The 26,311-nt window shown below is 38.6% G+C and overlaps 1 protein-coding gene across 2 annotated transcripts in view; it reads right to left on the bottom strand.

Annotated features, from left to right (window-relative positions):
• Nucleotides 1-3,473: 3,473 nt before the first annotated feature.
• calcrla (calcitonin receptor-like a) overlaps nt 3,474-26,311 on the bottom strand; it is a 32,157-nt gene continuing 9,319 nt past the window's right edge. For both annotated transcript variants that reach the window (XM_063496803.1, XM_063496802.1), the window contains exons 2-13: nt 19,218-19,326; nt 18,537-18,690; nt 18,290-18,400; nt 17,400-17,512; nt 14,933-15,024; nt 14,701-14,827; nt 14,378-14,531; nt 14,230-14,290; nt 14,018-14,084; nt 12,802-13,020; nt 12,144-12,185; nt 3,474-7,653 (exon numbers count right to left, since the gene is read on the bottom strand). In XM_063496803.1, coding sequence (XP_063352873.1) covers nt 7,432-7,653; nt 12,144-12,185; nt 12,802-13,020; nt 14,018-14,084; nt 14,230-14,290; nt 14,378-14,531; nt 14,701-14,827; nt 14,933-15,024; nt 17,400-17,512; nt 18,290-18,400; nt 18,537-18,690; nt 19,218-19,292 — 1,437 coding nt within the window. In that variant the 5' untranslated portion in view covers nt 19,293-19,326 and the 3' untranslated portion in view covers nt 3,474-7,431. The remainder of the gene's footprint in view (nt 7,654-12,143; nt 12,186-12,801; nt 13,021-14,017; nt 14,085-14,229; nt 14,291-14,377; nt 14,532-14,700; nt 14,828-14,932; nt 15,025-17,399; nt 17,513-18,289; nt 18,401-18,536; nt 18,691-19,217; nt 19,327-26,311) is intronic.

Consider the following 26,311-nt stretch of genomic DNA (forward strand, 5'->3'; position numbering starts at 1 on the left):
TTTTCAGCAAACTGTTAGCTAGCTACTCTAGTTAAACTTATTCATTTAGCTAATCTTCCGTGGCTGGGGTCTTTCTCTAGTAGGGAATCACTGGGCTAGACAGCTATACAGTGATCTTAAACGATGGAAAGTCCAGAAACTATGGAGGCAGAAACGATGGAAAGTCCATCTGAAATAACACGTTTGTGCAATAACAAGTTTGTGCCTACAAACTTCTTGACATCTGTTACGTGTGCTCAGTGGGAACCTTCTCTCATCAGTAAATGAGGTGCCAGCAGTGGACCTGCCAGTTTTAATGTTCTCTGGGAAAAGCAAATCACGCTGCACTGTGCTGAGCTTTGAACACAGGTCCCAAGGAAGGACCTCATGTCACCCTGATGGAGGCAGATTCTGACAGTTTGTTCTGAAACACAAAGGAACAGATGCAAGTCCTGTTTGCCGGGTTGATGCTCATCCGTGGCCCTGGTTTATCTCCTCTACAGCATGTATAGATGTATCATTTTAGAGGAACTGCAGTACCAGTGCCATCTCAATGGGCTGCAGGTACCATCTCATGCTAGTATTTGTCTCACACATTAGTAGAAAGTAAAAATAGGAAAAAATTAGTCAGGATAAGGAGTGAGCAGGCTACCAACTGCAAAACCATTTCTTTTGATCTTGTCGTTTCCTCTCCAGTGGACAGACATGTTGGTACCTGTTTCTTTTGCACCAAAGGATGTCAAATTGATTCACAATGACTAATGCTGCCTAACTGGACAGATTGACATCCCCTGAAGTTTAACAGACTTGTTCCCTAATTTTATTTTTATTTTTGTTATTTATGCTTTGAGCCATTTATATGAAATATAGCTCATTTGGGTGAAGGTGTAGAAGAAAGTACACAATGTCAAAAAGAAAATAAAAAAACACAACTCCCTGTTGTGCACTGTGTGGAGTGTACAGCTGTACCACAGCTTTTGAGGCTAAGTGCAGGTGACAGGAACCTAAAGCAGTCTCTCCCCCTTTTTTTTCAGCCAGTAGTGTACATAGTTACTTATTCAGGTCATGTAAGAGGGATACAAGCCAGAAGCAGCAAAGAAAAAGACATGAAATGTCTGCTGACATATAACTACAGGAATTGTGTTTCTTAACAATTCTTCACCACTGAGGGAAAATTATATTTTTAAAACTTTTGCTCAGGTGGCATGTCGTGGCTTTGAGCGAACCTGTCTTGCCACATGCTGAGCCAGATAAGGGTCATAAGAAATTCCATATGTCAGCTCGGGCTGTTGTAAGCAGTGGGGCAGTAAATGTGTGGTGCCGGGAATCTTAATTGGACAAAGCAGGATGCATACTGTAGAAGGCTGGATTTTCTTTACCTTTATAGTGTTGTACAGTTTTGTACTCATTTGAGTAGACATCTTTGTTTAGCAGAATTTAATGCTTAAAAGTATAGTGCGCTGCTAAAGTGCACACTCTCAGTAGCATCAATATAATCTCTCATAGTCTCATAAATAATATTATACCGCTAAATATTCCATTAAGACCTTGCTTATTTGAAATATTTATGAACATTATACCATTCAAGAACAGCATTAGTAGCATTAGGGTTGTATTCAGTGTTAAGCCCTACATTGTCTCGATTTGCATGAACATTAATTCCAAATTAAAGAGTAAATTCACTGAGACATGGTTTGTCAATGGAGCTTATACACATAAAAACATGCTAAGGTTATGGATGGCTGATGTTTGCAATACATAATCAAGGTAAAATATCTGTTAAAAAACTCATATTTTCATATTTTAAAGTATGTATTACTCAGTTTTCCTAGTCAGCGTTTAAACAGATCAGAGCAACCCATGCTACTGTCATAATACTGATGGTACCGCAGTCCACACGTCTTTATACAGGTGAGCAGTGGAGAGTATCCTTAAATCATATGTCACTGTGCTCTGCTCCACACAGGAAGTCTGCAGTGGGGAATTATCTGCACAAAATTTCATAATCATCAGCATCCTCCCATTGACTGAGGACATCTTCATCAGTAGTTGGAGGAAGAGGATTGCCGTATCATGCAGACCTCTTCCCACCTTGCTGATGCACTGTTTACCCCCACAAGGCTCTGCAGCATCAGGGCCAGAACAATTACACCCCATCCCAAAAGCTATCACATTCAAAAGCTCTGCAACACACTACAGACCTTTTTAAGTGCAAATACCCACATACCATTACCATGCACAATACCAAACTACAGACAATGATTCTTTCAACTTTGCAGTAACACTGAATATAAGCTTCCAGCTGGATTGACCATCAACCAGCAGCCATGGACCAAAATCTGTGAGGAATCCTACGCTTTGTTCAGTCTGTGCCATGAAGAATTAAGACAGTTCTAAATGCATAAGACATGACAGGTTATAGATTTGTGAAAAACGTATCAAACTATCAAAGTGCGGGACCATGAATCATTTTTCACTCTATAAAATTCAACTCGTCTGTGCAATGTTAATAAAAAAATATATTATTGCACCTCATGGTCTTTCTGTACTTTGCAACACTTTCAAGTTTTGTGCACTTAGTCACCTGTTAATATGTTGCTCATAAACTAGGTTAAATTAAGTAATTTGTATTAATATGGTGTTAGTCATAATCTCCCATTATCACATGATTTTTTTAATAGACTCTTCAGAAATTACCCAACGCTTAAGGGATTTGGGAACGGAACAACATAAAAAAAATGAAGCTTGTTTGTTCGCTTTGACGGTTTCAGTGGGGACTCTTTGGCAACATAGCAGATGTTTCTCATTACAACAACCCCCACTACAGAGTCCCAGATGTGTCAAAACAACTACACAATTCAGATACACTGTGTTCTTTTGGGATGTTTCACTTCAACACAAAACTCATAAATCAAGTATATAGTAGATGGGACAAGTGAGAATGATATGAAATGTTACACCGAAGCATTTACTGCTGAATAGATTTGCTTGAATGGCTGTAGAATGATGCAGGCAAGAGTTTAGCAAACTGAACAGGACTTTTTATGGGCATTGTACTGCAGTTTGATGCAGGTCTTTAGCTTGGGTATCTTTTGCTAATCATACAGTCAAATTAAGGAAACCGGTGGTTAGAGACTGTGGCACAACCATAATTATTGTTACTGTTGCCTTTGAGAGACAGGGACTAGTCTGCGACCACTTGCAGTCAGTTGCTATCTTCGAAGCAACTTCAGTGCATGAAGTCAGTCTGCTTAGTTTGTCATATCTGTTGCCATCTCACAGAAATTCACTGTTTACATTCAGAGTCCAGCCAGAACCTCAACGATTTTAAATAGAAATTCCTTCACAAATTCTGACGCAGTTGCTGCAGGACAGCAATTTAACTATTGCAAAGACATTGCATTGTATACTAATATAGTATATTGTGTATGTAGATACACACAAGATAGCGATATCTAATTCAGTGAAATAAAAAAAAAAAAGAGACATTGTACGTAAATATATGTGTATATACGTTCTTCACATCCAGAGAATAAAACAAAACCAGTTACATTCAAACAGCAGTGTGAAGTCAATGTGTCAAGACTACCAAAGTTAGATACAGTACAGTATAAACAAAACCTACAGACATAGTCCTCAATACTTTTGTCATACTTTACAACATTTTACCAAGTGTCATCGGGGACATCACAAATCCTTTGGAGAGTCATATGAAAACATTTCACACATAAATACACAACTTAAATGATACACAAGATTTACTACATTTACCAAAAGCCTATGGCGTTTCCACAAATCTGAAATTACTTTCATCAATGATTATGAGGCATTACTACACAATAAATGACTATTTATGGATACTTTATAGCTTTCCCATTGTACATGAATCACGTGCTGCAAAGCAGTACAGCGTCAACCATACATGCAGATTGTATAGTTTATGTTTAAATGAAGAAACTGTCCTGCAGATCTGATATGATAAAACTACAAACTGTATGTCGGATATTAAAGCCTGATCTCACATAGAATCAATACAGAATGAATACTGAGAACATATGAGGCAAACTGATTGGTTTTGCCTCAAACATTAACCACTTACTAATAATGTTTCTTAAAAATATGCCAATTCATTGTTTAGTGTAGAAATAAGTGCTTTAAGTCACAGCTGTGTTAAAGACTGACAATGGAAACATACAACAGTTATCATACATAAATGAATAGCCAGCAATGTAAATGTATTGACCTTTTCATTGGTGGTTATTTCAGATATCCATGAAATTTTTCACAAATGAATCTTATGAAAGACTTATTATATTCATCCTTTTTCCCTCCATTAAAAACAAACAAAAAAAACCAAACAAACACAGACAGTGGTTGAATGCTTTCATGAGTATACTATACTCATTTATACTGTATATATAAATCATGCATACGCACACTCACACTTGTCCTCTGCAGAAATGTTAGATTTACAAAATATTTACATTGACTGATAGTGACGTGTGTTCCCAGCATTATGGAAAATGTGTTAAAATGATTTACAGTGAAGAGAAAAAAGACAAATAAAAAAAAGAAACAAAAGTTCAAAGAAGGTTCTGTGATGTGAATGAGCACTAAGGACACACATTTAAAAATGAACTAAATGCTTTCAAACTATTTTATCAGTACACATTTTTACAATTTTTAGTGTTTTGTGGTGTAAAATGTGACAAGATTATCATGTATACTTCTTAATAAGGCTGTGTGCAGACTAGCATTAGAACTGTGCTAAAGCAGAGGGCTCTTTCCAAAAAATAAAATCATATACCTTAACCCTTAATGTCTTCTTTATACCTCACTCTCGGGGAATAAAATACTTTTAGCCTTTAAATAAATCACAAAAAGAAGAGTAAATTGTGTGTTTTCATCCCTGGTCACAAAATATCGACATTCTATCAGATGCCACTGGCGTCCCATACAGAAATATCAGAAATAATAGTAGTAAATAGTAAAACTACCAGGCATAGGAAGGGACCATGGTTTGTAAATTCATAACCCTGTATGTATAAAAATTGCTCTAAACCAGTGTGTTTAAATACAACACCAAGAGCTCCTCTACAAGTGTCGATATGTGACAATTTGGGGACAAGAGATCCCTTAAACTAGGTGTGTTGTAGTACCACAACCTTGTAAGTATTGGAGACTCCAGTGGCTTTGACAAAACATCAGTATTTCAACCCTGGGAATAAGAGTAGGCTAAATTAATGCATGCATTTTTATCCACTAATCATTATAAAGATTTGGTTCACTGAGGTAAGAAGGTTTTTGCCCCAGGTAGGATTCATATCAAAGTAACTGAGAAAGCACCAGTCAGACCTAAAACAAACAGGCAGTGGAAGTTTTGGAGATTTGTATAATTTGCTCATGCATGAAAATAAGGAACGTTATTCCTTGACACTTCACACAGATCTAATGCTTCTTCTCTTTTGCCATTTTTAATTTCTTCAGCGTAGCAGGACATGTTAGTGGACATTAATGTTGCTTGCTTCATTTGCATCACGATTTTGCCTGGTTCTATTGCACTTTCCATTTTTTATGTGCAAACTGATTATATGATCACTGAACTCAAACGTTCCTACTGGCCTTAAGATATTGTTTCGTAGCATGACTATCCTGTAAAAAGACGGGGACAAAATACAAAAGTAATCCCACCTATATCGGGATTTAGCGGCCTGAAGTTCTCAAATAAATTGAGTTTCTTACAAATCGGTAAGCTTTTTAGTACAGATAGTACACTTGCTAACATTAAGTTACAGATTCAGTTTAGGTAGAAAAGAATAATGTGTACTGGCTTCAAAGAAGATGGAAGTGAATCTACTGTAATTTCTAACGGTTGCACTATAAAGAAACAGAAACATGTCTTTGTTCATTACACAAGAGGAATTAAATCTTTCTCCTCTTTCATGCGAACATTAATAATTCTGGTCTTCTTCAATTTGATTTAATTTTTTTCCTACTACGGTACTGGAAAAAGCAGCATGTCATCCAATTAACTTCCTGTATTCAGTCTGAAAACTGAGTACTGTTGACATCTTAATTATTTTTAAATGCTTTAAGAGGGGTAAGGATAAAGACAACAGTAAAAGTAAATGTGATGTGTGCTTAAGGGAGCCAAGTCTTTAAACAAATGCTGCATTTCATTTGCCTCGGAAGCTGCACATCAGAGTGGGGTGGGATGTCACTCCCAAGCCGAGTGCGTCCTAGCGGCGTTCTGCTCCTTCGCAAGGTAGAGCCATTCATGCATGACTAGCAATATAGCGCTTTGCTTATTTTATAAGCTGAAAAACACCACTGCCGCATGTTCACACACAAAATGTGGTCAATGCTCTGAATATGGCTTATTCAGCAATATAAGCTTTACAGATTACATGCACTGCTATACTGGATTGTAAAATCGTTGTTGGTGGGAATTCTCCAACCTTCCGAATTGGAAGTCAGATTTGAGGGAGGTGTTCCAGTTAAAAAACAAAAAACAAACTTTTGGTTGGGAAAATTCCAAGTTCAAATGAAACGCACCATTGGCTGTCAACATTCAAATGTGGCTTCTCTTTGATAATATTCTGTAAACATTGCAACCATGTGGCCTAACTGATGCACACTTAGTAAGGATCACTTGAGCAGGTGCAAACATCAGCATGACTAGAAATGAAGAGCGGGAGCTAGTGGTGCGAACCAAAATCGCCTGCATGAACTGCACACACATGAACAAACACTGAAACAAAGAAAAGTTTCTGTGCTGCTGGCAAGTTATATCAGTATTTAATTTTGAAAATAAAAAACAAACATGTAACATATAAATCTTTCATAAATACTGTATGAGATTTAATCTATTTTCATTTAATAAACAGGAATATGTTGATAAATTAAGTTTAACATGTGAAAGATACAGATATGTTTAATACTTCAATATGCACATGTTAGACGTCCTATCTGATTCATTATTGATAATGAAAAAATAAATGAGGCAGGCAAGATTTCTTGATTTGGCACTAACCGTGTCAAAAGAATTTACAGTGTAACCAAAGGCCTTTTGTGCACAACACGAACCTGGGAGGATAATCAAGCAGTCAGTAATTATTGATTTAAAAATGATTTAGTCAGGCTGAAAGATCTGAAAGCATCGTAGTCCAAGTAAAGCAGTTCAGATGCAAATTGTAGACAAAGCACAGCGCAGGAGTAGCTGTATCAAGCTCACCGTACAGTACAGTTAAAGGACCTGTGTTGGTGTGGATAAGAAGTCATAATTTCCTTCAGATGCATGACAACCCGGATGGACAATCCTTTTTTCCCCTCACTCGTTTTCCTCTATGTATCTATGGGAAGTGGCCAGTTTTCCCGGATGGCGAGCTCCAAGCATGTGGCAGATTTTAAGGGTGATGGTGGGATGGACAGAGTCTGAGAGCACTGTTTGTGTCAGGCGAAGGGGCTGTCTGACTTGAGTATGGAGGCATCTGTGTCGTGGCAGCCTTTGCCGTTCATGTGTTCCGAGTGACCGTCGATGCTGTAGCAGCCCTGTACCTCAGTGATGGAGGAAGCTGTGTAGGAAGCTGAGCGCAGGGCATCCGAGTGGTTTCCCATGCTGCTGCCAAACTGGATGTGATACTGGTTCCAGTGCCGCCTCAGAACAGCTTGGACCTGACCAGAGAGATCATATATCAGATATTAGCTGACAGGAAAGCTTACGAAGGTGATATAAAGCCTGAGAGTTCAAGTGATAAGCCCAAAGTAATTTTGCATAAGATGGCAGAACAAAATACAAAAATAAATATTTAGATGTTTTTTTTTTTTTTTTTTGCTTCGGTTTTTGGTTTATTTTTTGGCACCAGCTTCTCCATGCACATCTGTGAAAAGTCTAGGGTGACTTTCTGACAATTACACTTTTGTAAAATTTTAGGACAACATTGGCAAACAACAATTAACAGAATTCTTTTAACCTTCAAGGGCCGGTATCCTGAAACTTTTACAGCAGTGTCCCTGCTGCAACACACCTGAATAAAATTTGTAGGTCATTAGCAAGACTTGACTGTATGCCAAGGTGGCAACCCCCAACCCTACTCAAGTATATTTTAATAAAAGTGTAAGTTTAAAAAAATAATAATTCTAAAACTACTTTTATTGCACAGTGTTCATTCACTCTTAAGCTGCTATAACACAAATCAGATGGCTGAATTGCCACATCAGCCTACAGTCAAGTTGTATAGAGGTAAGGAACTACTAAATTTTATTCAGGTGTGTTGCAGCATGGACACATGTAAAGATGTCAGGACACCGGACCTCGAGGACTGGAGTTCGACAGCTGTGCTTTAGACAGAGCCAAAGTTAAGGTGAAGTTTTTGTCTTAATGTTTATATAGGCTAAAAGCTTTCTAGCTCCAATTGTGTAAGCATGAAACAACTGATTATCACATAGTCAGTGAAATAGTTGACTCAAAGACAATTAATTGATTAAGCGGTATAAGAAATTCATTGATGAATTTCTTAAATATGAAGATGATGATTGTATATTATCCAAAACTTGAAAAGTTGAAGCAGTAGTAGAAATAAAAATTGATAAGCATTTTCACATTTTCTGATACTCGGGAAAGAAAATAGGAAAATATTCCCCTGCAAAGAACTGCATTTCTTCTTTTATCTGTGCTGATATGAAACCTTTAAAATGACTCACAGACATGATAACACCACTAAACAATGGACGTCGGATAGACGTTCAGATAATGTCTATATTGGGTCCATTGGTCCATGACCGATTCTGGACATCTATGCGATGTCCAAATAAGGTCCACAGTTTTGGCGTCTAACCATGACCCAACCTGGACGTTAATATGATGTTCAACATTTGAACTTTAGACTGGGTAATATTTTTGGAGGTCATGTGGATGTCTATGATAGGTGCAGGAAATTTACATGATTAATAAATTTAATATTTTTTTATTTACAAATATCAAAATTGTTGTTATCAACATGATACATATAAATATATGGATTACTTACAAATAAACATGATTTATTGTTTGTTATCTTTTTTTTGTTTTGCTTGTTATTTTTAATGGTCCAGTTTTGCTTTAACTGTTTTATTTATTTTAATTAATTAACTTATTTGTTTGTACTATAAATATTCCATACATGGAAGTCATATGGACATCAACACAAGTATAATGGATGTAGACAAAAGACGTCGCTTGTTGTTACAAAACAACCCCTTCAGCGGACCAAAATTATACGTCCAAAAATGACTTCTAAAAGACGTCACTTTGCGCAGTGGGATATGCCTCTTATCACCTTAATCTATGAGAGAAAGCACATCTGTTTATTTCCCACAATTTTAAATGTGATCTTAAAATGACTTCATCCTTTGGGACGTGATAGAGTCTCAGGAGGATTGTTGGTAAGCAACCAACAAACAGCAGAGACATGGCTAGCCTAGCTTAAAGCTAGAAGTACCAAGTAACACAAGGGCTTTAGATGCTTTAGTTTTTGCTCGACGAACAACGGCAGGGCATCATGGAAATTTTTTGCACAACTGTAATAAATTCGAGGGCAATTTGGGAGTCTACCTAACTCTAAAATAGTGTGTTGTTATGCTAACCACAGCATAATATTGATGTCTTCATTTTTTGAATGGTAATTCACTACTTGAGACTATTTAGACAATGTTTCTAGTAGACAATGGCAGATGCAGTAAGCATGTACTGAGGTTGGGGTTTGGCCAAGGCCTTAGAGCAGTGGTTCTTAACCTGGGTTCGATTGAACCCTAGGGGTTCGGTGAGTCGGTCTAAGCGATTCGGCAGAGCCTCCGCCGTGACATGCATGGCTCATTTTGTGCACCAGTGAAAAACATATCTATGTCTTGACTTTGAAAAAAATCACATTTTATTTTTCACTAAAGAGGGGTTCAGTGAATGCGCATATGAAACTGGTGGGGTTCGGTACCTCCACCAGTTTCATATACCTCCAACAAGGTTAAGAACCACTGCCTTAGAGGGACTTGGGCCTGGCAGATCTCAATGCACTAATGAGAGGTTAAAGAATTGAAAAAGAGGGAGGAAGAGAGGGCACGAAAATGAGAACAAACAGCTTGTAGGTTAGTAGGGCATATATATACACAGAGAACCAGGGGAGGGGTGTATCTGTTTTCTAGTTCTTCATTAGATTCTTGTGACACAGAGACACTTTATTAGGGACATCAATTCAACTGCTATTTTGTAAAAATGCCTTATTAGTCAAACATATAGCAGCAACAGCATGTAGGCATTCAGACTGACAATCTGCTGAAGGGTCATGGTTGTTGGTGCCAGACGGGCTGCAACCTACACAACCATCTCTAGAGTTTACAGAGAATGGTCCAAAAAGAGAAAATATCGACTGAGCGGGAGTTCTCTTGGACAAAAAGCCTTGTTGACTTCAGATGTCAGAGGACAATGACCAGACTGCTTTCAGCTGATGGCAACAGTCACTCAAATAGCCATTCATTACAGCTAAGGGATGCAGTAGAGTATCTCTAAACGCACAATACTCCGAAACTTGAAGCAGATGGAGTGCAGCAGCAGACGACCAGTACTGGTAGCTAAGAACAGGAAACTATGTTTCACACAGGCTCACAAAAATCAGACAATGGAAGATTGAAAAGATTGAATAGCATCAATTTCTGCTGCAGCATTTGGATGGTAAGGTCAGAAATTGGTGTAAACAACATGAAAGCATGCAAACAATTCAGGCTGCTGGTGGTGGTCTGAGATATGGAGTGAGATATACTTTCTTGTCACATTTTGGGCCCCTCGGTGCTAATTTCACAGCCAGACTGTTGTTGCTGACCATGCCCATCCCTCTATTGCCACAGTGTACCCGTCTCCTAATGCCTGCTTCTAGCAAAGTAAACATGAGTTCACTGTACTGAAATGGCCTCCACATTCACCAAATCTATGTCTAACAGAGCACCTCTTGGATGTGGCAGGACATGTCACATCATGGATGTGCAGCAACAAGTCTGCAGCAGCTGTGTGATGGTTCCAGCACACTGGTGTATCTATTTCATGAAGAGTTGAGGCACTCCTGAAAGCAAAACCTGGAACATGCATGACCCATTTCTTCACATAGCATTGTTTATCTTTCACTGTAAATTCTCTCTGAAGCTCTCTTTGAGAAAAACGTGTTTTGATTAAAGCGTCGTTCTATTGTGCCTTACTGAGTCAGTGTTTCTGAGTACAGAAATAACAATGCCACTTTTTCTTTGAGCGTATAATGAGCACAAGGTTAGGACACACTATGGCAGTAAAATCATAAGATAAATATCAAAGGGAAGTTACTTAGTGGATCTTGTAAACCATTCACTTCAAGTCAAGTTCTGTGCAGACCAATTGCCTGCAAAATTGACAGTAATCAGCATGTAGCTCATGGCTGCTTGCTAGCAGCATAATTTTCAGTCTTTGGAGAGCAATGCTGGAGAAGTAGTCCGACTTTTGTCTTTACTCAACAGCTATAAGCACAAGCAAGCTTGGGGCATAGATTCAGGTGATTTTATTTTAAAATGTTTATTGAAAAATTGCTTCTCTGCTGTAATTGACCTTCCTTTAATCTACCGTAAGCTCTTTTTTTTTTCAGTTGTAACCACAGGGAAAGCAAGTAGAAACAATGCATTTGCAAGCATCCAGAATCATAGGTTTTGATTTATTTTTACCACTTATTACTAAATGCCCAAAGATGATGTAAGCTACTTTAGTAATTCGCTGACCTGGACTGAAGTTTCTTGGGTTGTAGAAAATGAAAGGTAACATTCCTAAACTTTTGCATCACCAGCATTTTCTTTTTTTTGGTCTGACAAAAAAGTAAGACCTTTGAACAAAGGTGTACTTTGGACAGCCCATTCCAAGAGTTTTTAATTTAACATGCTAGATTATTCTCTAGGGTATCTTTGCTGTAATTTCATTCAGTGTAATCAAGCTGGTAGATTGAAATGTTATGACTACAAATTAGTTTCCCCAACATTGGAAGAGTAGCACCGGGGGAATGACCCTGTCAACGCATGACCCTTCTCAACCATGAGGTCAGCACAAGTGTGGGATAGGGTGTGTACATGTGTTGAAATATCTAAAAAAATAATAATAATAAAAGGGCACAACCCCGTCTTACTTCTCCATTGAAAAAGCAGAAGATGGTGGCCACAAGCAGACCCTGGAGTGAAAAAAAGAAACACATTAAAAGAGAGATGACATACAGCTTGCTAATTGGTCTCAGGAAAGTTGTTTGTAGACAACATCTTAGGGTCTAAAGTGCTGTGAAGCAGGGAAACTTAAGAGGTCAAAGTGAATACATTTTGAAAGCTGATTCAGGCTGTTACTCAAGACATTTTCCCTGCACTGCGCACACTGGGACAGCTCAAGATGATCAGATAACGCTTCATCAACATCCAACGGATTTCAGTCTCTTTCAGCTCAGATAATTTGTGCCTTACTTCCTGCTGTTCTTGCCTGGGCTAGACAAACAAAGTCTTTTCTCTGGCTAATGAGAATGTTTGACTCTTGTTAAAAGCTAGAAAACAATGAGGTTAATGTCCATTTAACAAATGATTTTATTAAAATACATGTCTCAAGCACTGAAGGAGACAAAGCAATCAGTTTTCATAATAAAATAAATATGTATGATAGAGTGACAACAGAACTACACAAACAGAACAGTTAAAGACTGCCGTAGATGCCACAGGCAGTCGGCTTTCTATGCTCTATATGAATGTGTAGAAATGACGAGAATCCCCTCAAACCTTCACACTGATTAATAACCACTGTCTCACCTGGTAATGCATGAGTATGTGCATGATGTAGTCATATATTTCCGAAGAGACCCGTCCCTCTGGTTTGTAGGGAAGCAGGACGTACTGAATTCCAAGCAGAGGGACCAGGATGAGCGTGGCTCTCACAGCTTTCATGTACAGACTTGATTCTGCTTGATGGGTCACCTTCAGTTTGGTGATGAGAACTCGCACGATGTTGAGTAGAAAGAACAAATTAACCTAAAGGGGGAAGTCATATATAAATCAGCATTACAGTCTAGTCTTTTGATAGGATGTGAAAACAAGCAATACCTCAAGTATAAGAGCATAAAGAGCAGTATGGCACTTTCATGTAAGAGGTGAAAATCTTTCTTGGTGACATGCTTGTTAGACACTGTTTACTTGCTGTAGGTTATTCTTTTTTGTCCTCCTCTTGAGGATTTTCCTCAGATTTTTTAAGGGCACAATGCACATCATGCTGATTCCTCTGAAAATAGTCTGGTACAAGGACTGGACTGAAAATGTTGAAAGACATTCAGCCCGGAGAACTATTGCTTAAGACCACTTCTAAAATATTACAAGTACTTCTAGCTCCTTGGAAGCAAAATATAAAGAAATCAAAACTTTTGCACAGTACTGTATTTGAATTATTAAGAGACTACAAAGCTTCTTTTATGCATCATTTCTTTAAACACGTCAATCCTAACAAGACAAGTGTTAACAAAAAATCAAAGAGGAATGTTTGCTTTTTCTAATAAGCCGAGAAAGTCTTCAGTTTCCTGCAGTATTATAAGACACTGAGTCTACTTCTGATACACGGTAAGGTTAGGAAACCTACACATAACATTTTAAAGGATGTTGGAGGCTGAACATTTAGTACAGACTGTCCTAAGGGACCAGCGTTCTCTAAAGCATGCTCCAATGTGCTGATTAGGTGAATTCCTAGAAAACAACATAAGCTTGGGGACCAGTGGGTGGATTCTCAAAGGGGAAGATGCATTGATTTCACAAGACAAACACATTTATGCATGTTCTGAGACTGTGTCCTGCTCACAGGACCCCCCACAGAGTCCACTCAGAGGAGGACAAAAGCAGCTTATTGTACTCTTTGCGCAACAAACAGTGTGGCAAGAGAAACATGAAACAAATCAGCTGGTTTATTCTAGTAAATAGATATATAGTGAATTACTTGTTGAAACTGATTGGGGTTAGGAAAGAAAAGAAGTAGCATTCTTACCAAAAGAGCAGCACAGATGGGGCCGTGGATGATGTAGAGCAGTGATGTTTTCGAGCTAATCCAGCAGCTGCAGAGGAGAGCAGTACGAAAAAGGTTTACACAACAGTAACGTTGCATCACATAACAGCAAATCTATCACAGCAATCTGTGGGTTTCCTTAAAAAAAATATTATACAGGAGAACTGCTTGCAAAAGCAGTGCCGTTAACTCACTTGTCATTGTAGTAGTAGCTCCGAGCGACGGCATGTATGGTGGCTGGGATAAGAGGAAAGCCTGCAAAACAAAGTGAGCAAGTTAGGTAAAGAAAGACCCTTCAGTTAGAAAAATGTAGTGATTAGCTGACTGATATCCTCTTCTTACCCCATCCTAGGAGATAGTACCACATCAGATGCTGCTTCTCAGCAAACACTGCCACCACGATGAGAGTGTGCAAATATATCCCCTCACACAGCATCCAGAAGTAATTACAGCCAAACAGGTACAGGTGAATAAACTGGGACACTTTACAGCTTGTCTGAGGAAGGAAAACACATAATAAATGTGGATACCAGCTGCTGTTTTATAGCAATTGATTTATGTTTAATATTAAACTAGAATGACCGGTGTAATGGTGCACATTAAACTAATAGAGACATTTGTGAGGCTACAGTCAAGTAAATCAATACAAATAATAAGAAACTGACTGGATTCCTCTGCACGAGCTCCTGGTTGTTGGCCACTGCACTCAGCAAAATGATGGTGATCACAGAGTTCAGAACAAAAGAGAAGAAGAGGTTCTTATGAAGGGTGATCCTTTGACAGCTCAAACTCCTGGAAAAACAGAAAACTGAAGTTATGCCACAACGCTTTTATGTTATGCACAGACTGAGAGGCATCCGTCTATGGAAGTCGCTCATATAACAGAAGTTGACTCACTTGAAATGGAAAAAAATTGCTAGGGAGATGAGGAGGGAAGTCAGAGACAGCCCATGTCCTATGAGGGCAAGGTAGAAAAGGTTCATTGCAGTCTGAAAAGAAACAACAGATGGAAATTAGGTTATCTGGCTGTTATCTGATTATCTTTCTCCAAATGGCTACTTGACTAAGCATCAACATACATCTCAGCATTTGCACTGAAAGGCTCTTGAAAATGTTCCATTTGTCTTTTAATATTTATAATTTCAAGCTGATGGGTTTTTTTTATGAACCAGCTACAGGAAATTATAGTACAGTACAATTATAGTATAGTTTCTCCTTGTGTCCAAGAAGAAAAACACAATATTGATGTATTTTTTAAAGGCTTTGAGAAATACTTCTGAAGGCTTTCATGAAGGAGTTTTAGAGTTTTTCTTTGGACTGCTTGGACTGGCTGCTTTTTTCACTATTTTGTCAGTCAATTTTCAGTCCTTGTACCTGACCATTTTTAGACAAATGTTATTATTATTATTGTTTTTAGCGAAGAAATTAAATGTTATCTTTAGTTTCTTTGTTACTAACAGCGTGTTGGCAAAAAAAAACAAATAAAAAAATTATTCCCATCTCTTTAGCTTGGATTTACTCAAGATTTATTTTGAACCTTTACATTGGCTGTCAAACACAGTTTTAAAAACAAAAAAACAAAAACAGTATTGCTTATGCAAAGAAAGTGTTTTTGCATGAACACGGAAATACCCAAAGAAAACTAAAAGAGGAAAACTTGGCATATCTCAGCAATGTGTGCAGTGTGTCCTTAAGAAATCTGAGGGAACATAAGTCCTGACACAGAACCTGAGAGATGCATCCAGGTCTTCAATTGATCTGTCTGCTGTTACTGAAGCCTCATCAGAAATGGTCTCAGTGGAAGTGTGGCTATCAAGGAGCCATTCATAATGAAGGGAAATGGGGAGAAAGGGCTGAGGTCTCCTAAATTACACAAGAACTAGACTGAAAGGCAGTGGCATAATTTTTGGTTCAAGTTATTTTCAATACGAGTGTCTACAGTCATCTGTAAAACATGGTGGAGCCTATATTTCAGCCAGTGGTCTGAACTTGTCAAAATTGGTGGAACTTTGAAAACATTAATGTAACTTCATAATTTGATTTACCATTGTATGTATTTTAGAAAGCATCTGACTGATAACACACAACAGGTATAAAAACACACAATGGAGTGTTATCAGAGCCCAGACCTCAACATTAACGAACCAATGTGGGATAGTCTCGACAATGAAATGAACAAAAGGCAGCCAACATCCAAAGAAGTGCTTTGAATGCCCTTCAAGATGCCAGGAGAACGATTTCTAAAGACTACTTAAAGAAATTCAAGATGCCGTAGAGAGTTCAGGCTATGTTTAAAGAATAAAAGTGGTCATACCAAATGTTGACTTTCAAGCTCATTAGAACTGTACAAACTCTGTTTTTGTCTGGTATGCTGTATTGCCATATATGTTTCCATACGTTTCAATAAATTTTTGCATCGATTTTTCATTTTCCTAGCAAAATATAAAGAAATGAGAGGTGGTTCAAGACTTTTGCACAGTACTGTACATATTTGCAACAGGAGCAACAATGCACACCAAGCAAAGGGACAAAACTCATTAAGGGAACTTTTAAAGAAGAAACCACATTTATGTAACTGGAAGGTAGAACCAGACACTGGAATTTTTACAAATAGAAAGTTTTATAATTCAGATAAGCAGGTGAGGTCCCATAGGATGTGTTCCCAGGCTGGGATTCAATTTTAAACCTTGAGACCACAGTCTTAACCATGGAGAAGCTGTTAAAGCAATGACTGAACTAATTTCTTCAAGTAAAAAGGTAAAAAAAACAAACATTTATTTTAATAGCAACCTTTTTTTGGTTCACCAACTTTCCAGTAATTCTAGCGGTGTGGAAAATGAAAGACAATGAAATATTATATAACGAGTGGATCTAAATAAGTGAGAGAGTGAAGAGAAAATGAGAAAGTCTAAAGAACGTGTAGGTGTTAATTAGTAATTTCTTTGCATTTACTGGCTGGAGATGTGCCACTGACTCATCAAGGTGCATGACTGTGTGAACATCTATGTTCAGCGTAGATGTGCGTGTGTGGAATGTGAAAGGAGAAAGTAAGAGTCTGTAAGTCTAAATGTAACAGAAAAAGAGAAATCTAAATACAAATTAGTTATTAAGCCAGTTATAATGACAACATTTACAGAAATAATTTAAAAAATATACACAAAGGTTTAAAAAAAAAAGGGGGAAAAATTGGGCCAAAGCAGAACAAATTCCAGCCTGTATTTGGTCACCAAGCAGACATGCTGTGGTGTTCAGAGCGTGCAGAGCCCCTCACAACCACATCACATGGCCATCAAAGCCATACTTTTCATATTGTGGATTATCTAACATATAAACTCAGTCCTACCTACTGCCATTTTCAACCTACCATTCTGCCTTCTACAGTGTGCTCATTGCAGCGGGTGTAGTTGGTCCATGTCCTGTTGCTCTCCGGATGCAGAAACCATTGACCACTGTCAGTGCAAATCTTTGTGACCATCTCTGCAGAAAAAAAGTGGAAAATAATTTAAATTTATTATTCAGATTTTTCCAGTAGAATGTAGAGGCAGATGAAAAACAAACACACCAATATGGATGGAGCTAATGAAAACATCAATTAGAAGAATGAAATCTAATTATAAACCTGCACATCCTGTTGACGGTTGCGGTTGACTGAATGTGGTTAAGAAGTCCCCAGAAGCTTAAATCAAATTTACTGTAATAAACAGAGTGATGTATTTACACCACTCCATACACGCATAAGTTAATAATCTCCCACACAAAAACCCTGCCTCATTAACAGAAGGAGCTGGAGTCAGTGATTTAATACACATTTAATACACTAAAAATTACAAATGCTGCTTCCTGTGTTAATACTGAGAACAGAGCTTTTCTGCTTCATGGCCATTTGCTATAATTGGTATTTACATTCAGTGTGTGAGCAGAGTGTGAGGTATAGTCTTTGCTTTTTTCACTTAGAAAGATTCAAGTTAAAAGGTGAAGCAAATTTATACATGAAGAACAGTTCATTAATCATGAAGAGCTCCCCTCAGCCTGCGAAATCTGTTACATAATATCTTTTGTGGTTCTGGAGAGCTTTAACCTTGGTGATATAATAAGTGTTATCTTGGTTTGGGCTTTTGTTTTTTTACTAAAGGCCTTCAAAGTTATGAATGAGGACCTGAAAACCACAGCAAGGAATAATCATCAGAGTAACTTGTCATCTGTAAATCTGCAGGTGGATGAAGAAAATTGGCTGCTAGAAGCTGCAGATCTCACCTGATGGATCAAAATCCTGAAAGTAGTCCGGGCAGTGCTGCTCGGATGTAACTCCTGCTTTGGTGTCATCCCAGCAAAGCCAGCCGTCCCACGTGCGATTGCACACAGGTTCTAAAAACACAGACATCATTTTAAGAGCTTTTTTGCTCTTCACAGTTGGAACATTGCAAACTAAGAATTGAAGAATAGATTTATAGAATTTTGAAAGTAGGGTTCTCTTAACCAATTTCAATCAAGACAGCTTTACCTTGTCTGCTGTGGGTATTTTCTTTCATTAACTTTTGATAGCACTCAAACTGGGCTGTGACTATCTTGTTCCTGGTGACCGTAATGTCATTGTAGACACTGGTTGAAGCCTGCTGCTGGGTTTCATTGATCGCCAGACTTGCCTTCACCATATACTACAAGACAGGTGAGAAAAAGTAGAAATCCACTCATTTTTTAAGCTTTACAAAGTAGAATGAGAGATATGTTATGGTACAGTGCAACAGAAACCAAGTAAAAGAAACGAGTGTATAAATTCTCGCTCAGTGAGAGGGTACAAAAAGTACTGTTGGTTATGTTTAAAATGAGTAAAGATGTCTCCGAGCCATCTTTGGTTATGTACTTGCGAACCCTCTGGTGATGCATTAGTCTAAAACAGTCAACACATACTACCAAATGCAGGAAAAGGGAGTCATACTTAGTGATTCATTAAAGTCAGTTGCGCTGCATGGAAACTATGACATCTATGCCGAAGTATTGGTGCACAGATGTGTCCAAACACCAACCTGAAGCTGCATTTTTTGTCCTTTAAAGGATAACATCAAACATAAACGGCCTAGCAGTACATAACTCTCTGAGGTAGAATTAAAGGTGGTTGCTGTATTTATGAAATTTAGATCAGTAAGAACTAAACTGTGTCTTGTGTGCATTTTGGCTGACCTACCGCTGCTGGATTACACAGCAGTATGAGCGCTACCATCCAAATCTGTCCAAAGCCATCCAGCTTCCTGTCAGCCATTTCAGAGCTGGACGATGATTTACAAACTGCAGACCTGCAATGGAAAGCAAATAATTAAACATTAACATTAGATAATCATTAAATGTAATAAAATGTCCTCATAAAAAAGGCCCTTCTTATATATAAGATGACACTGGAATGACACTGAATAATCTAAGTGGATAAGAGTGAGTTGACCTTCGTTACATGTTCATTAAGTTTCTGTTTTTCCAGTTCGGCACATCAGCTGAGTTAGAAAATTTACTGAATCATTAAATACAAAGTTTCTTTTGGTCACAGAATAAATTTGTTGTAACAAGAACTTGGTCGAATCAGTTTTAATACCGAGGATTAACTACAGCAAAGCACTGTACAGTATGTTCTCCCAATAAACAGCAATATAACATGCCCTCGCTCTCCATGTTAGGTCAGCTTGGAATTACAGGCTCCTGTGATGTAGCTTTTTGGCATAGTATTCAAGGGAACGCACAGCTGAAAAAATAAGCAGCTGTAATCAACCCAACAAAGCCGTATCAATCAAAGGAAGTGGTAAAAGTCTTGTAAGCACAGTACAGGCTTAAAATCTCCTGTTCCTACTGCCGCGTGTGTTTTGTAAGCCAAACTTCTTTTGCTTTGCAGTCCATCATAAATTCTGACAGCACTTATAAATCAGTTAGTGGGTGCAATGTTGCACCTCATCAAAGCAGAATCCCATAAGGTTGTTTGCAGCAAAGCTGCAGGCCACTGGGATTTCATGACAAGGCTGTGGAATAGCAGATGAGAGAAAATTCAAATAGAAGCATATCCCTCAGGTTCTACAGATTTGCTTTGCAAAACAGTGGGTTTACTAATGCTCGGGTAGCTTTAGATAGTTTAAGCGGCTTATGTTTGACTTGGAGTTACACGTCTAAAACCTGTGATGCAAATGTACAAATATATCACAGCATGAGGAAGAAACGCTGTACTGGCACCAAGATAACCAGAGATAAGTTGTTACCACTGCTAACAATTCAAATCAATAGAGTAGGTTCTTGTGGCAGCGAGGCTTTAGGTGGGTAACAAGCTTGAGAATGGGAGACAGAGAGAGAACCTGATCCCCAGGATAATGATATGGCATGCAGGAATAGGTTAGTGAAATTTAATAACATCCTTCATACCCTAAAGGAACTAGGTCACCTGTAGGTCACTTTTATTTGCAACATCTGAAGTCTGATTAAGTTTGCTGAAATGGAATGAAAAAGCCAAACCAACACTAGAGCGGGGATATAGGGAAAACCAAGTTGTGTGTGTTTTAGGGGTTTTTTAATACACAGGAAGATAATTAGAACATGAAACTGATCTAAAGCTTACTAGCAGAATGATAATCAAGCTGCTTGTGAAGCTGCAGACCAACCGGTGCTCTTCTCTTTAACCAGCAAACAAATCCACAATATCCCAAGCAGTAAACCTCAGCTCCAGATAACTGGGACGATGTTCTATTTGCATCTAGTGATGTAGTTAGAAGACTATCTCAACCATCACTGCATATATTACAGATGAATGTTTTTAACTTTCTGTGATCAATCGCATGCAGAACAGTCAGGCCTGTGTTTAAACTTTTATTGTAGCACATGACATAATCATACCCCGCCTACCCCATTCTCCCTCCAAAGTTGCTTGTCTGCACTTTAAATTCTCAAACGTATCAGAAACAGGTGTGCAGGGTCGCTTTATGTGAACCAGAGCAGTGTTTCCCACAGACTCACATTCCGTTTGTGGGACACACCTATAATGAGTTGTAGACTAATTCCATTTATAAGTTTCTCTTTTGGAAACATTTTAATTACCAATTATACACTCAGCAATACAATCAGCTGCCTCTCCTGTGAGCATCGCATCTGGATGAAGAGCTGAAATATTCACTGCTTAGTTACTTGAACCTTACAGTCACAGAACAGACTAAAGAAAAGTGGGGGGAGCAGCACAGACATCAGTCAGTACATTAGAGAGAGATTTGACTCATTTCATTCTCACAGCTCTATCTGCAGCTCAGTCACAGAAGATGCTGATGCAGCGTCTCCTCAAGTCTGCTCACAGTTAAAAGGAGGCAGAAGAGGGGTTTACTGAAACTGTTTAACTCTTTGCAACCAATTTCACTCTAGTGACAGTCCAACCTCCAGCAACCTCTCACCAACCAATTGTGGAATAGTCACTAGTGGGCAGCAGTTTACAGGGTCTTTGACTGGTCTTTAGACCTGTGTGAATAAGGCTTTAGCAATTGATTCCACGGCGACTGCCAGCAACAACTTGCCATTTGGTCAAGTAATATTTATTTTTCTCTTGTAACTGGTAATTATGGTACCAGGTGGTTGCTAATCAGTCTCTGGGCCTGTGTTACTGAGTCTTTAGAAGAATGCCAAACTAGTTTCAATTCAATTCAGTTTTATTTACATAGCATGAAATCACAACAACAGTGGCTTCAAGGCACTTTGCATTGTAAGGTAAAGACCCTACAATAATACAGAGAAAACCCCAACAATCAGACAACTCCATATGAGTAAGTGCTTTGGCGACAGTGGGAAGGAAAAACTCCCTTTTAACAGGAGGAAACCTCTAGCAGAACCAGGCTCAGGGAGGTGACTGAAGCAGAAATACTCAATGCATCATGGGAATTCCCCAGCAGCCTACACCTATTGCAGCGTAACTAAGGGAGGACTCATGGTCACCTGATCCAGCCTTAACCATATGCTTTACCAAAAAGAAAGTTTTAAGCCTAATCTTAAAAGTAGAGATAGTGTCAGTCTCCTGAATCCAAACTAGAAACTGGTTCCACAGAAGTAGGACCTGAAAACCGAAGGCTCTGCCTCCCATTCTACTTTTAAATACTCTAGGAACAACAAGTAAGCCTGCAGTGTGAGAGCAAAGAGCTCTAATGGGGTGATATGGTTCTAGAAGATCATTAAGATCCGTACGATACAATGGCTTATCAATACAATAAAAAAGATACAAATTCTCAGCTGTGATGATGTGTGAATAGAACAATCCCCCTGGGACCCCCCTGCTTTCATATTGATATTTCACTGGCCAGTACACTACACCCATCAATCAGTATTCCAAAGAGAAAACTGACCTTGTTTATTCTCATAGTGGTTTTCACATTTGCCTAACAAGCAAAAGAGCCTTACTTCAGTGCTTGAGGTAGACACAAATCCCTTTGGGGTTGGCTCAGAAAGGGCATCCCAGTGCAAAAACACTGCCAAATCAAACATGCAGAGCAGCCCGCAGTGGCGATACCCTTCTGAATAAGGAGCAGGTGAAAGTAGCTTTTATTCCCACACAGGTCCCCACGCTGCTCAGTCACCAAAGGGACTGGCTGGCTCAGTGCTCCTCAAGTCTGCTCAGAGTTAAAACAGCATTAAGCTGAGACAGAGGAGGGACTTACTGAAAGTGGGATTGTAAAACATTATGGTGATGTGCAAATTAGAAACAGCCAGGAAAAGATCAGCTGCTCTGTCACACACGCACACAGTCAAACACACAAAAATGCACAAACACACACAGACACACAGCTCTACTCTGTCAAGAACCCCAGCTGTTTCTTGGCAAGTTTTTTTTTTTTTTATAAATACATTAGCAGTGATACCGAGGATGCATCATTTCAGACAACACAGAATAGACATCAGGCTGTGCGTGTGTGTGTGTGTGGATGTGTGCACGCATGTGTGCACACATGCACGTTATTGATTTTAACTGATAATACTGTACCATTTAACTAACAGTACATGTGGTGACTTTCCTGCATGTCATGGTGGAAATTTTACATTTAATATTCACTCTCAATCTATAACACATAACAAATACCTTTTTATTAAAAGTAGTCTTAAACAGTGAACCATAAATTCTAACAATTTTTTAAATAAGTGGTCATCCCAAGCTATGACAAAACTTCATAAAAATTTCAGTGATGTCAGAAATTATGCTTTAAATAGACATTCCTTGTTGAAATGATTCTGAGAGAGAAAATGTTAATTATGTGTGCTCCAACACATTAATAAGTAATTGTGAGAAAAATGCAACACTGCTACTGAACTTCTGCAGTAAACAGAAAACAGAGCATGATCCACCAGCAGTGCCACATACTGTGTGATCAGAACAGCTGTTCTGTGTAGGCCTACGTGCAGCTCTCACTGTGCTCCCATCACAGCCTGCTTTGTGGACATTATTTCACATTCAGCTGGTTCAATCCTGTGTGGGGGTTTCTGGAACAACTTTGGACAGCGGAAATTTTTTTTTATTGCATTTCCAAATAAAATTAATAAATTCATGACTAGGACAAAAACAACTGCATTATGCTGCTAACACAACTTTGTGTGTGTTACACAGTGTTCTGTGTAACATATGTAATACATTATGCAAACAGCGTGCAATTAATTAGAGTGAATGTGATGTCTTTGATATGCTGTTTAGCAATGGTGGTGATTCTTAAAGCAGAGCCAAAATATATATTTTGGAACCCAATGAGAATTCATAAGGAATTGAGTTGAATCCATGAAGTGATATTGATAATGGAATTGGAATCACTATTTTCTTATTAATTCCCATCCCTAATTCTGTGCTTATACACACACAGTTTTACACAGACACAAAATGAACTCTTGGTTAATTAAACAACCCGATCCATTTAACTGTGTACTTAACTACAGAGCCTTGCAGCTAAAACTGTTATTATACTACTAGTATAATAATACCAGTAGTGTCCCTGCTGTTAGCTACAGAGAAAAAAGGATCCCTCTGATTATCTGCCACGTCTGTCACATAATCCCCTTGATGACTCTCTGTTACATAATCCTTGTGGTTTGTCTGTGTTTACATTCATGCACTTAACTTTTACTATGTCTCTATGTCCTATTAATGCTGCTATTATGGAGGTAATGAGAGCTCAACAGCTGTAGCAGCGGGCTGGCGTTATCGTGACACAGTCCAGGACAGCACTCAGACTTCCCACAAGTCTTTTTAAAGAAAAAAATGTTTTTAGAGTTCTTAAGAAAATGAAAACTTCTCTCTTTTACTTCATCCTAAGACTGAATACTTTTTTGTTTTCCATATTCGTGTAGATAGAAACAAAATGGAAAATTTTGGACATTTGATTTTGCAACTATTTCATAAACATGTTTCTGCTAATTGCAGCTCAAAACCAGGAGAGCAGCCTCCACAGAGGCACAGCACTTGATTATTGATCTGTTTGGGTCAACTTTATCCAACAACAGACCAGTGCAAACTGTAGGTGGTCCACTATTATCTGTAGTACCTCAGTGTTTCACTGAAGTGGTTAGTCATGTACACTTTACACAAGAGATGACATCACCTACTACATCTGCGAGCAGAAAGTTACCCAGAAAAAACAGCCTATGTATAACATCTGCCGTCTTCTCACCCAGTGCCAGAGCCCAGCCTGCACTTATCAACTCCCACTGTCCCTGCAGAGATGTTATGCTGCACTGTAAACATCCTTTTGTACTCACAGGATGTTTGGCGCCCTGCACACCAAGTTCCATCAAGTTCCATCAAGTTCCACTCACTGGCATTCAGAGAACCTTTAGGCTGGTAAAGGCCAATAACTGCATTACTGTCTCGATCTATAGCATGGATATGGGATTAAATGGAGCGGGAAGCAGGTACTGGGAGCCGATTAAACCTCTGCTTGCAGAAGATGCCGCCAAGATTTATTCCTGTTCTGTCTACGGCAAATTTGATTAAAAAAGACGCAATTATGAAACAATTCTTCTTCAAACAATATTTGCAGTAGTAGCTGACCATATTTTAAACAATAGTAAGTGAATCAGAGAAAAGAATAATCCATCACAAAAATATTATGTAAAGTGATCAGCTTTACTCTCTGCTGAAAGATAAGCAAAAGAGTGCAAAATGAAAAGACAAATGATGATAATGATAATAATGATGCTGTGCTGTTACACTGCAATGTTTGCAAAACACTGTTATCGGCCTTTGAGAGCTACACACAAATCTGGTCACTGGGGTATAGTGGTCTTGAGTGTCCTATGCTTGCTCTGTAAACAAGAGATGAGACAAGATAAACAGCAGAGTTGTGCCTTCTGGAACTAATTTCATATCAGTCATGCCATCATTTACCATGTCAGTACACACTGAGAGACAGGGAAGATTTGGTGTGTGGACACACGTTTCAAGCATAGATTCAATAGTCAATAGCCTATAGAAACATATTGCTAATTGTAGGACTAGATCATTAGGTGCAGGTTAACTGTCCAGTAGATCAGCAGTCCCCAACCCCCCGGGCCACGGACCAGTACCGGTCGTTTGGTACCAGGCCGCGAGAGTTGAAGCTCGGGTGTGAAATGTATGGTTTTCAGGGTTTTTATCATTATTTTTTTATCGTTTTTATCATTAACTCGGTTTCCCTGGGTCTTTTCCCATGTGTTATGAATAAATCTTCTTATTTTGGTACCAGTACTGGTTTTATTTTGTTGTATTTATCCGCGACACCTTAAAGGCAGGTCCACGAAAATATTGTCGGACATAAACCGGTCCATGGCGCAAAAAAGGTTGGTGACCGCTGCAGTGGATGATGTCTGCATGAGGGGCTTGAATGCTCGGGATGAAGGTGACTTTCAGAGGGTGCTCAAGCCTGACCACAATCTTTAAAACATGGACCTACAGTGTATACAAATGGTGTCGTGAACTGAAAAGAAACATTTCATAAAATGTATAAAATGTGCCTATACACAGACCACGTTTAGTCTCACCATGTGCTCCCACTGTGATGTTCAGTACAATATGTGTTTTTTAGCAGTTAGATTTGAAATTCAGTGCACGGCTTTTGTTTAAAAACATGAAGGACTCTCTATTTATGACCTGAAAACAGGTTGTAGCAAGTACAGAAATAAAAATGATTCTTTTGGTGAGAGCAATCCACTCTCTCTCTAGACACTCATTATCATAGTCTGTATTACAGCAGCACATGTCCTTGGTCTGTGCCTTCATAAGCCAGCGTACACATTTGTTGAGAAAATGAGTATTTCAAG

The sequence above is a fragment of the Pelmatolapia mariae genome, linkage group LG16_19 (assembly GCF_036321145.2).
Source record: "Pelmatolapia mariae isolate MD_Pm_ZW linkage group LG16_19, Pm_UMD_F_2, whole genome shotgun sequence".
NCBI classification, from domain to species: Eukaryota; Metazoa; Chordata; class Actinopteri; order Cichliformes; family Cichlidae; genus Pelmatolapia; species Pelmatolapia mariae.